Raw genomic sequence first — 12,439 nt, forward strand, 5'->3', positions numbered from 1 at the left:
GATGAGGACATGTAGTGCCTCGGACCCTAGAGTGGCGCTACTTGGGTTGGTCTGAGTAGATTAGAGCTGTATTTTATTTTACTTATTTCATTATTTGAGAGTTTTATATAGCGCTAGCTAGACCCGAAGGTATCAGAGTGCTTTACAACAGTCAATGTTCACATCAAAGATAACAAGTCCGTACAGAGCATCTGAGTCAGAGCTCCTTACAGCAGTAAATGTTCGCAGCATAGATCTTTTGATGCAGAATAACATTGAATCAGCACATGTGCTTGTTGCTAGCAGCGGGAATAAAATGGACAGTTCTAACAACTTTTTAGAATGTTCCTAGCAGCCTACCACTTTAGAGCTCCTGCTGTGTGCTTCCGTTTGAGAGCATGGAATAGCTAACTTGCCTCCAGAGTTTCTTGGGGCCCTATGCACTGCACTGAACTGAGGTGGCGAAGTGAGCTAAAGAAAGATGATGGATTCAACCCAGATCTGTGACTGGGGGTGAGTGTCTGAAAAGCTTCAGCGCTCCGTCCATCATCCCCTTGTGTTTGCTTTGTTGCCCTAAGTTGGCAGGGTGTGCCCAGATATGGGTCTCTTGCTCACTTTGCCACTGGATTCAAGCTGGCCTGGCTGATGAAGGGTTTTGCTTGTTTCCGGTCCAGGGAAGACATGGCTTGGCAGGTTGGCCTGGACTGTTCCCATGAGGCACAGGGTCAAGACTGATTTGCATATGACTGAGTCTGAACTGGGGTGGTGGAGTGGGCTAAAGAAGGATGATGAATTCAACCCAGATCTGTGACTGGGGGTGAGTGTCTGAAAAGTTTCAGCGCTCCGTCCATCATCTCCTTGTGTTTGCTCCCTATGCACTGCATACCTGTTCGATGCTGATCATCTGTGGTTATCAGCCTGCAGCTGGGAGAGAGTGTTCCCTCAGAAGGAAAACACACAACAGCTGGATGCAGCTCCTCTCATCACTAGATTGACCCTCGGCATAAGAGTGAATACTCTGGCACTCCGGCAGGGCCTCTTGTGGTAACTTCAGTGAAGTCCTCTCCAGCTCAATGGACAATTCCAGTGGGTTTTTTAAAAAAAATTGGCCACTGATAGCAAAATCATGTGGACATTTTCCAAAATCTGAGTTGCAACTGGTCCAATCCAGTGAGATGAAGATATGTCAACTGCGACTACATGTTCAACTTTCATGTCTCCTGTTAAACCGTGAGACGTAAGTTACTGAGTAGTTTGTGACAGACGTGTTGCCTCATGTTATAACAAATCATTTTTTAGACGAAATTATATTTACACAAGTTCTGTTAAAGATGACGATGTGCTGAATGTGGAACAAAGACAGATAGGCAAACTTACATTTCTTTCTAAATTGAGTCTGATTTTTGGAGTTCACAGCACTGTAATGTCATAATCAGTGGGGTTTGATGTCATAGCTCTAGTATTCAGGTACTGTAAACAGGCCCTGATGCCTTGAATCTAATTTATTGTGATGTCCAGGGAGTTTTGACATCTTAATAATAGCATTATTTTCTGACTGATGGGATATGATGCCATAATGTGAGACTAATATTATAGCCAGAAAAGTCGGAGGGCTCGATTCACAGAACTAACTTAAGACAAAATCCTAAACTTACTACCATTTTGGTATTCACAGAAGGCACTTACTCATTTTGGTATTCACAGAAGACACTTACTCACTTCAGTATTCACAGAAGTTAGGAGTCCTAACTTTAGGACTCCTAAATGCCTTCTGTGAAAACCGAAAGTCTTAAAATTAGGATTTTTGTCAGTTTAGGAGTCCTAAAGTTAGGACTCCTAACTTTACTACTACTAAACTGAGAAAAATCTGAATTTTAAGGCTTTCGGTATTCACAGAAGGCATTTAGTAGTCCTAAAGTTAGGAGTCCTAACTTTACTACTACTAAATTGAGAAAAATCCTAATTTTAAGACTTTCGGTATTCACAGAAGGCATTTAGGAGTCCTAAAGTTAGGAGTCCTAATTATACCAAAACTAAACTGAGAAAAATCCAAATTTTAAGACTTTCGGTATTCACAGAAGGCATTTAGGAGTCCTAAAGTTAGGACTCCTAACTTCTGTGAATACCGAAATGAGTAAGTGCCTTCTGTGAATACCAAAATGGTAGTAAGTTTAGGATTTTGTCTTAAGTCAGTTCTGTGAATCGGGCCCTGAATGTCTATCACTGTTGCTATGTTATGCTGTATTATTAGACATTTGTGTAACCTGTATTGCCATACGCATGCCCTTGAATATGAAAGAGTCTAGAACTTGATGATTCAAAGACAAAGCTACAGAAAGCAATTGTGATGTTGTATCTCACATATAATGTCACAACCAATGGGTAACTATGTGCAGTAACTAGGCCCATATCCTGCTGCTGAGATATTTCTTACCTCTCCTTCGTCTCGTAGGTGGATGTGGTCGCACTGGTTCCTGTTACCGTTGAGTTATCTGGGATCTTACTGCTGATGGAGGTTGTTGTTCTGGTGCTGGGAGCTGGTGAACTATCGGTAGACCTTTTGGTGATGGTGGTACTGGTTTCACTAACTTCAGGCCCTTCCAGGGTCTTCGTGGTGGAGTACATGGTGGTACTATCTTTGACCGAAGGCCCTTCTGTTGTTTCCCTTGTTGTGGTTGAGCTGGTGCTGGTGTTGGTCGATAGTACACGTTCATTAACTTTTCTAGAGAATGTAGGGCTGGCTCTAGATCCTGCTTCTGGTACACGGTCATAGCTACTCCTGGTAAAGGCAGTAGTAGAACTTGTGTCTGTTCCTGGTGATCCCGTCATGCTCTTCCTGACAGAGGAGGGACTTGCGCTGGTTTCTGTTCCTTGTGAACTCCCATATGTACTTCGAGTGTTTGAGTAGTCTGTTTTGTACGCTGTCTCTGTTCCTTTGGAGAAGGCACTTGTAGATCTGTCTTGTGGTGAACTGTTATAGCTCTTATTTGTGACTGTGGTGGTTGAACTTGTTTCTATTTCTGGTGTCCCTGTTGTGGTCTTCATGGTAGAGTAGGATGTTGAACTGATTTCATTTCCCGTTGATCCCTCCAGAGTCTTCCTGTTGGTCGTTGGGCTTTGTTTGTTCTTTCCGGCGTAACTAGATGCATTGGTTTCAGTCACATAGGAACTTTCTTGTGACTTCTTTTTAATGGTTGTAGTTTCTGTATTGCCATCTGTTAGTGGTGAACTCTCATATGCCTTGCTGGCAGAGGAGAGGGTTGTCTTAGCATCAGTTTCTTGGGAGCTGCTATATGTCTTCTTGGTGACTGAGGTTGCATCATTCTCTATCTGTGGTGAACTCTCATATGTCTTTTTGGTTATGGAGGAAGTTGTGTCATCTGTTGCAAATGGGCCCTCTTTGGATTTCCTGCTCACTGAGCTAGGTGTGTTTGTGTCGATGATTGATGGACTCTCGTAAATCTTTGTGGTTGTAGAGTTGGTTTTGCTGGTGTCCGTGATTGTATTGGTGCGGCTTACTGGTGAACTCTCGTAGGTCTTTCTGTTGACGGGGGATGCTGCCCTTGCATTGGCCACTGGCAAACTTCCGTATGTCGTCGAGCCGGAGGAAGCAGCTGTGCTCAGTGTTGAACTTTCTAGTTTCTTTGTGCTGCTGGTGGCACTTGTGATGGCATTGTTTGCTGGTGAACTCTCATATGTCGTCCTGGTGGAGGAAGGAGCTGTGCTAGTGTCTACTAGTGTTGAACTTTCTAGTTTCTTTGTGCTGCTGGTGGCACTTGTGCTGAGGTTGTTTACTGGTGAGCTCTCGTATGTCTTCCGGGTGGAGGAAGGAGGTGTGCTGGTGTCTACTAGTGTTGAACTTTCTAGTTTCTTTGTACTGCTGGTGGTACTTGTGCTGGTGTTGTTTACTGGTGAACTCTCGTATGTCGTACGGGTGGAGGAAGCAGATGTGCCAGTGTCTACTAGTGTTGAACTTTCTAGTTTCTTTGTACTGCTGGTGGTACTTGTGCTGGTGTTGTTTACTGGTGAACTCTCGTATGTCGTACGGGTGGAGGAAGCAGCTGTGCCAGTGTCTACTAGTGTTGAACTTTCTAGTTTCTTTGTGCTGCTGGTGGCACTTGTGCTGGTGTTGTTTACTGGTGAACTCTCGTATGTATTCCGGGTGGAGGAAGGAGGTGTGCTGGTGTCTACTAATGTTGAACTTTCTAGTTTCTTTGTACTGCTGGTGGTACTTGTGCTGGTGTTGTTTACTGGTGAGCTCTCGTATGTCTTACGGGTGGAGGAAGGAGGTGTGCTGGTGTCTACTAGTGTTGAACTTTCTAGTTTCTTTGTGCTGCTGGTGGTACTTGTGCTGGTGTTGTTTACTGGCAAACTCTCGTATGTCGTACGGGTGGAGGAAGCAGCTGTGCCAGTGTCTACTAGTGTTGAACTTTCTAGTTTCTTTGTGCTGCTGGTGGCACTTGTGCTGAGGTTGTTTACTGGTGAGCTCTCGTATGTCTTCCGGGTGGAGGAAGGAGGTGTGCTGGTGTCTACTAGTGTTGAACTTTCTAGTTTCTTTGTGCTGCTGGTGGTACTTGTTCTAGTGTTGTTTACTGGTGAGCTCTCATACGTCTTCCTCGTGACAGAGGAAGTCGTCCTGGTGTCGGTCTCTGGTGAATCCACAGTGGTGTTCTTCTGGCTTGAGCTGGATATCTTTGTGCTGGCTACTGATGAAGTTTCTGAGGTTTTCTTGTGTTCGTCGACGCTATGAATAGAACAGAAAAACAATGTTGTGAGAACTTTGGTTTTAGGAGCAGGACTGGGTTGACAAGACAAGGGCCTGTGGGGAGACATGGGGCTGTGGAGAGACATGGGCCTGTGGGGAGACAAGGGCCTGTGGGGAGACAAGGGCCTGTGGGGAGACAAGGGTGTGTGGGGAGACAAGGGCCTGTGGGGAGATATGGGCCTGTGGGGAGACATGGGCCTGTGGGGAGACATGGGCCTGTGGAGAGACATGGGCCTGTGGAGAGACATGGGCCTGTGGGGAGACAAGGGCGTGTGGGGAGACAAGGGTGTGTGGGGAGACAAGGTCCTGTGGGGAGATATGGGCCTGTGGAGAGACATGGGCCTGTGGAGAGACATGGGCCTGTGCAGAGGCGGTGCCCATCCTTACGTTTACACCCAGGAGGAGGGCTCTGCAAGGCAAGGAACCCTTGGCTGCCATCAAGAGGTAAAACACCTGCTGACAAGGCGCGTCTGGAAGCTGGTGCGTACACCGATGCTGCGGGTTTCAAGTCTGGTTGACATGAATGGAATACTCTTCTTCTACAGGTGTGCATGGAGGTCTAGGGTATGTGTGAAACAGACAGGTGAGAGGGGGAGAAGAGAATGGGTAAGGGAAAAGAATCCAACCGATATGAGCCCTCCAAATGTCTTTGAAAATGTGGCCATCAGACATGTGAGCCCATGAGACCAGGAGTGGGGGTATTCCATCACACCAATTAAACCACTCTTAGAAGCTGACAATGCCCAGGAAGAAGGAGAGTGACTCAGTCTGTGCTCCTCTGACACTTCCGCAGCCTTAGGTGCTGCTGGACAGGAGGGTCCTAAACTGGTGGGTTCATATTCTGGTATGAATTCATTCTGAGGCGTAGTACTGAGTGTCCAGACTAGACCGAAAGACTTGAGATCAGAATACTCCTAGATGAGAAGAACATCTAACAAACTGAATGTACACACCAAGGAGGGCGGTCGCGAGAGGCAGGGAGGCCGACCTTGACCAGTGGAAAAAATGGCATCTAGCTGGGTGGGTTTACACCACACTGAGGGCAGTGGTAAGGGACAGGAAGGCTGACCTGGGCTAGTAGAGGAATGATATCCACCTAGATGGACAAACAGTGCACTGAGGGCAGTTGCAAATCATAGGGAGGCTACCCAGTGCCAGTGGTGAAATGACATCTATCTAGATGGATTTACAGCACGCCGAGGGAACTCGCGAGGGGCAGGGAAGATGGCCTGAGCCAATGGTGAAATGGCATCTATTGGGTAGCACCACGCTAGGGCACTCACAGGAAGGGGAGGGCAGGGAGGCTAGTCTGGGCCACTGCTGGCATCACATGGGTAGACATACACCACACTTGGGGCGGAGGGGGACCTGACCCAGGCTGGTATGGCCAATCATAGATAGGCACAAAGCCAATGGTTTGTCCCAGAGCATGGAAAGACAGAATTAAACACTAGACAGAAATTGCAATGTTCTAGGCAAAAGTTGAGAAATTGATTCCATATTCATGAACTATATAGTTTATTCCCAAAACACATTTTCCAAGTATTTCGTAACATAGCTAATGTTTCGACATATTCTACAAATTGCAGACTGTTGGCAAAGACTGCCAGAGGTGCCTCCTACATAGTTCAATGTGTCACTGTTTGCAATAACGTGATACAAGTAAAGTCCCTCACTGACTCCCAACACCCAGAGTGGAGGCTGGTGAGAAGCCTCACCTGCTGAGGCCGCCGCTGCTCCTGGGGCTGCTCTTGGGTGGGATGTGATCCCGGGTGGCTTCACTCCCCTCTTCCTGCACCTCCACCCTGAAAGAAACAAATCTCAAGTGAGATGCCACTTTCCTTGACTGCATCGCCCTCAGTGCCAGGGACAAAGTGCCAAGGTGGGGATGGTGGTAAGGGGTGTCACTGGAGTCCCAGGAGGCCCCCTGGCGCCTGGCCTAAGCCCATCAAACACTGTATGCAGTGCCAGGTATAAAGTGCCAGGGTGAGGATGGGGGTAACGAGTTTCAGTGGATGCCCACAAGGCCTCCTAGTGTCTGTCTTAAGTCAATCTAACACTGTATGCAGTGCCATAGATAAGGTGCCATGGTGGGGTTTGTGGTAAGGGGTGTCACTGGATGCCTATGAGGCCCCCTGGAGTCTTGTCTCAGTCCATCTAACACTGAATGCAATCAATCAATCTATCAGGGAACTGTGAAGCGCGCTACTCACCCGTGAGGGTCTCAAGGCGCCGGGGTGGGGTGCAGCTCCGGGTCAGCCGAAGAGCCAGGTCTTGAGGCTTTTCCTGAAGGTGTGCAGAGTAGGGGAGTGTCTGATGTTGACTGGGAGCTCGGTCCAGGCCTTTGCTGCGACGTAGGAGATGGCTCATCCACCCGCTCTGGTTCTGCGGATGCGCGGGGTTTCTGCTATGGTGAGGTCCGCGAAGCAGAGGTTTCTTTTGGGTACGTGGAAGGAGACTCTTTCGTTGAGGTATTTGGGTCTGGTGTTGTGGAGAGATTTGTAGGTGTGGGTGAGTAGCGTGAAGGCCGCTCTCTCCTCGACGGGGAGCCAGTGAAGGTCTTTCAGGTGTTGGGTGATGTGCTCAGTTGTGGGGTGCCAAGGACGAGTCTGGCCGCGGTGTTCTGAATGGTCTGGAGTTTGGGTAGCAGGGATTTGTAGGTGTGGGTGAGTAGCGTGAAGGCCGCTCTCTCCTCGACGGGGAGCCAGTGAAGGTCTTTCAGGTGTTGGGTGATGTGCTCAGTTGTGGGGTGCCAAGGACGAGTCTGGCCGCGGTGTTCTGAATGGTCTGGAGTTTGGGTAGCAGGGATTTGTAGGTGTGGGTGAGTAGCGTGAAGGCCGCTCTCTCCTCGACGGGGAGCCAGTGAAGGTCTTTCAGGTGTTGGGTGATGTGCTCAGTTGTGGGGTGCCAAGGACGAGTCTGGCCGCGGTGTTCTGAATGGTCTGGAGTTTGGGTAGCAGGGATTTGTTGATTCCAGCGTAGGGGGTGTTTCCATAGTTCAGTCTACTACTTATGAGTGCGTGGGTGATGGTTATTCCGGCTTCGGGTGGGGGGATCCACTTGAAGGGCTTGCGAAGGATGCGGAGGGTGTTGAAGCAGGGGGCGGTGATGGCGTTGATCTGGCGGGTCATGGTGAGGGAGAAGTCAACTATGATGCCGAGGTTCCTGGCGTGGTCTGTGTGGGTTGGGGGGTTGCCGAGGGCGGTAGGCCACAAGGTGTTGTCCCAAGTAGAGAGGGTGGGTCCAAGGACGAGGACTTCTGCCTTCTCTGAGTTGAGCTTCAGACTGCTGCTGTTCATCCAGGCTGCGACGTCTTTCATTCCTTCCTGGAAGTGAGTCTGGTGGAGTTGGGGTCCTTCGTGAGAGAGAGGATGAGCTGGGTAACGTTGGTGTAGGGTACTATGCTGAGTCCATGCTGTCTGACGATGGCAGCAAGGGAGGCCATGTAGATGTTGAAGAGTGTGGGACTGAGTGATGACCCTTGGGGTACTCCGCAGTTGATCTGCTCGGAGAGGAAAGGCGGGATTCTGATCCTTTGGGTTCTGCCGGCGAGGAATGAGCGGAGGGCAGTTCCCTGTATGCCGGCGTAGTAGAGTCTGGCTGCGAGAGTGTGGTGGGAGACGGTGTTCAAGGCTGTGGAGAGGTCTAGTAGGATGAGGGCCGCAGTGTGGTTTTGGTCGAGGAGTGTGCGGATGTCATCTGTGGCGGTGAGGAGGATGGTCTGGGTGCTGTGGTTACTGCTGAATCTGGATTGGGAAGAGTTAAGGATGGCGTTCTCTTTGATAAAGTTTGTCAGCTGGACGTTGACGATCTTCTCTGTGACTTTGTCTGCGAAGGGAAGGAGAGAGATGGGTCGGTAGTTATTCAGGTCCGTCGGGTCTGCAGAGGGTTTTTTGAGGAGGGGCTTGACTTCTGAGCATTTCCAGTCATTGGGGAAAGTGCTGGATTCGAAGGTGGCGTTGATGATGCATCGTAGCTGGGGCCCAGTGCAGTGCCAGGGATAAGGTGCCAGGGGATGGTGGTAAGGGGGGTCACTGGACGCCAACGAGGCCTCCTGGAGTCTGGCCTCAGCCCAACTAGCACTGTATGCAGTGCCAGGGAAAAAGTGCCAGGGTGGGGATGGGGTTAACGGGTGACAATGGATGCCCACAAGGCCAGCTGGCGTCTGCTTAAGCCCATCAAACAATGTGCCCAGTACCAGAGATAAAGTGCCAGGTTTGGGATAGTGGTAAGTAGGTCACCAGCTAAGGATGGCCCTCCATGATCACAAGTCCCTCGTCAGTCTGACTGGTGACGCAAGCGCCACAGTCCATGCTGGGAATAAGTTGGCACTATAGAGGGTGGCACTATAGAGGGTGTTTAGGGGCCTGACGTTGGTCCATCCAACGTCGTACTCAGTGCCAGGCAGAAAGTTTACCGCAAGGAAACGATTGTTCACGTGTTCCCCCACCCAACCCCGTGGGCTAATCTTTTTTATTTTTTTGTTGCATATTTATATAGCGCGAACTCGACCCGAAGGTACATGAGCACAGTATTTACATTACACATTCAGGCACGGGGAAATTAAGTGATTTGCCCAGAATCACAGGATGTGGACGGGACCTCGAGGCTTGAACCCTAGTTTCCAGCACCAAAGTCGGCAGTCTAGCCGACGGACCACATCCTCTCCCCTGTCCCTGTAGACTCGGAAGTGGAACATTCCAAGTGGGCCCTGAAGGGGTGAGCTGGGAGGCACCAGTGAATGACAGTAACTCAGATCTCATGGGGCGAATGCCCGCAGGGACAATCTTTTATAGATGTAACCCTAAAGATGACGATTTTCAGTCTTAGACTCTTTCAAATTCTAGGGGTGCATTTGAGGGAGGAGTGGGGGGCAGAGGCTGGCTTCAAGTGACTGAAAGCTGCAGGTTAGAGACAGGCTCCAGAGCCGAGGTATGATAACCTATCGTCCTGTCCCATTTACAGCCAAGCACCAGTGACAATTTAAGATACGGGAACTCTGCGTGACGCTCCAGAGGGCAGACCCAGACACGTCCCTCCTTTCATTCAAGAACACGGGCATACTGCGCCCTCTGGTGGCCACGTAATGTATGCTTCGCTATATTGCAAGCACGGAGCGGTGATAGTTTGGTGATGTTACAGTTACAGCAGTGGTCTTCAAACTTTTTAATGCCCCCTCCCACCGTACAAAAGAAAAAAAGAAAATCATCGGCCGCCCCAGAATTTCTAACATTTATCAATATTAACTTGCAATTTTAAATATATCTAACAAATTTAAATATTGCAGTTACGTTCAAATACAAGACTGCCAAGCATACTCTTATGGTGAGCCAGGCCTTACTAAAGTGTAAAAGTATCCGCAGTGTGATCACCAGTAGTGATGGGAGGGGGAGGTTTAAGGAATATCTGGACCCCCCTCCCCTTTTGACACCTTCTCTTCTGCCATAAATGACTAAAGCTGTCAGTGATGGCCCCTTACAGAGCGGCTTACTGAGACTCAAGTTAAGGTCGAGACTGGGCAGCGCATGCGCTGCTCTGCGAGGCATGCTGTATTGAGGTAGGGACTTGAAGCTCCGCCCACATTATTCATTGGCTTGTGTCATTGTCCACCGTAAACTGTGGATATTCATTGGTCAATAGTCTTAGTAGTCCCTCCTTAGTACCACCTTGTCTCATTTTGTAAGCTCCCATCGCGACACGCCCGTGCGCTGTTGCTCTGTAGGCTTTAATTACAGCCTCTGAGCACCACGCTCTCCCCTAGCACCCATTTGCAATGCAATAGGTCTCGTATTTGCAAGAGTTTATGTTATTGGCATTGTAAACGACAATGCCTTTTCTTTATCTGTTTTAAAAACAACGCATAAATAAAAGACATTGTCATTTACAATGCCAATAACTTAAACTCTAAATGGGAGACCTATTGAATTGCAAATGCTTGTTTCCACTTGAAACAAAGCGCTTTTATCAGCATTATGCTTCTTTTGATCAGAGACTTGTGTTCTCACCCGGATCAATTAAGCCCCCCCTCCCCCACCCAGAGTGCCCGCCCCCCAGTTTAAAGATCTCAGTGTTACAGACTGGAATTTCTGAATCTGACGAAAGAGTTGTATTATTTCACAAATCTATCCAGTAAAATGTATTGTGAAAAAATATCAGTGACATAACTGATTATATACAGTGCTTTACATGGGCAGTCACCTACGGCAGTCAGTGCCTACACTTCCTTAGGCTCCACTGCTCCAATGCATTTAATGGGAGAGTTCCGGCACTTCGCAGCCGTCTTCCACTGCTTTTAATGGGAGAGTTCCGGCACTTCTCAGTACTGCCCCAATGCTCTTAATGGGATAGTACCGGCAATTCTAAGCACTGCTCAAATGTTTTTAATGGGATAGTTCCGGCACTTCGCAGCCGTCCTCCACTGCTTACAATAGGAGAGTAACGGCATTTCACAGCCATTCTCCTTTGCTTTTAATGGGATAATGGAGGCACTGCTCATTCCTTCTCCAGCTCTTGTAATGGGAAAGTTCCGGCACTTCTCGGTTCTGCTCTAATGCTTTCAATGGGATAGTTCCGGCACTTCTCAGCACTGCATCAGTGCTTTTAATGTGAGAATTTCGGCACTTTTCAGCACTGCTCCAATGCTCTTATTCGGATAGTACCGGCACTTCACAGCCATCCTCCATTGCTTTTGAATGGGCGCGTTTCGGTACTTCTCAGCACTGCACCAGTGCTTTTAATGGGAGAGTTCCGGCACTTCTCAGCACTGCTCCAATGCTTTTAATGGGATAGCACAGGCACTTCTCAGCACTGCACCAGTGCTTTTAATGGGAGAGTTCCGGCACTTCTCAGCACTGCTCCAATGCTTTTAATGGGATAGCACAGGCACTTCTCAGCACTGCTGAAATGCTCTTAATGGGATAGTACTGGCACTTGACAGCTGTCCTCCACTGCTTTTGAATGGGCGAGTATCGGCACTTCCCATCACTTCTCCAGCACTTTTAATGGGAGAGTTCTGGCACTTCTAAGTTCTGCTCTAATGCTTTCAATGGGATAGTACCAGCACATCTCAGCACTGCGCCAGTGCTTTTAAAGGGAGATTTCCGACACTTCTCAGCACTGGTCCAATGCTTTTAATGGGATAGTACCTGCACTTCTCAGCACTGCTCCAATGCATTTAATGGGAGAGCTCCGGCACTTCTCAGCACTGCTCCAATGCTCTTAGTGGGAGAGTTCCGGCACTTCTCAGCTCTGCTCCACTGCTTTTAATGGGAGAGTAACAGCACTTCTCAGTATCGTCTAAGGATGTCACTAACAGTAAGTGGCATGGTTCTGTGCATAGCTGTGGAAGAGGGCTAGGGTTAGTCTGAGTACAGACATACACAGGAAAATAATGAGCTCTTGCCCACCCAAAGCATGGTCAGAACTCAGCCCTTGCTTGCAAGGAAGCAGCCCGGGAATCCCTGTCTTACTCTGCTGATCACACAGCCCTCGCGCACCTGGGCGGTAAAACACCACATTGCGCAAACACAAAGAATTTAACTTTAGCACACACTTTCAGATCTCACCTGGACTCTCCCCAGATCCCACTCTCTCCAGGTACTATAACTGTAACTCCAGACTAGGGGTGGGCGGAATTTGCGGAATTAACCTTCGCAAATTATCGCGAGAATGTTTAAAATTATCGCAAACAAGCAG

At 48.7% G+C, this 12,439-nt stretch overlaps 1 protein-coding gene across 5 annotated transcripts in view; it reads right to left on the minus strand.

Moving 5' to 3' along the window:
* Positions 1-12,439, minus strand: part of LOC146788809 (uncharacterized) — a 397,685-nt gene that overhangs the window by 193,891 nt on the left and 191,355 nt on the right. For 3 of the 5 annotated variants that reach the window (XM_085630386.1, XM_085630388.1, XM_085630387.1), the window contains exons 13-14: positions 6,463-6,549; positions 2,414-4,723 (exon numbers count right to left, since the gene is read on the minus strand). In XM_085630386.1, the coding sequence (XP_085486512.1) occupies positions 2,414-4,723; positions 6,463-6,549 (2,397 nt within the window). The remainder of the gene's footprint in view (positions 1-2,413; positions 4,724-6,462; positions 6,550-12,439) is intronic. The other 2 variants (XM_085630389.1, XM_085630390.1) reach the window with 1 other exon arrangement.

This window comes from Triturus cristatus, chromosome 10, assembly GCF_964204655.1.
Source record: "Triturus cristatus chromosome 10, aTriCri1.1, whole genome shotgun sequence".
NCBI classification, from domain to species: domain Eukaryota; kingdom Metazoa; phylum Chordata; class Amphibia; order Caudata; family Salamandridae; genus Triturus; species Triturus cristatus.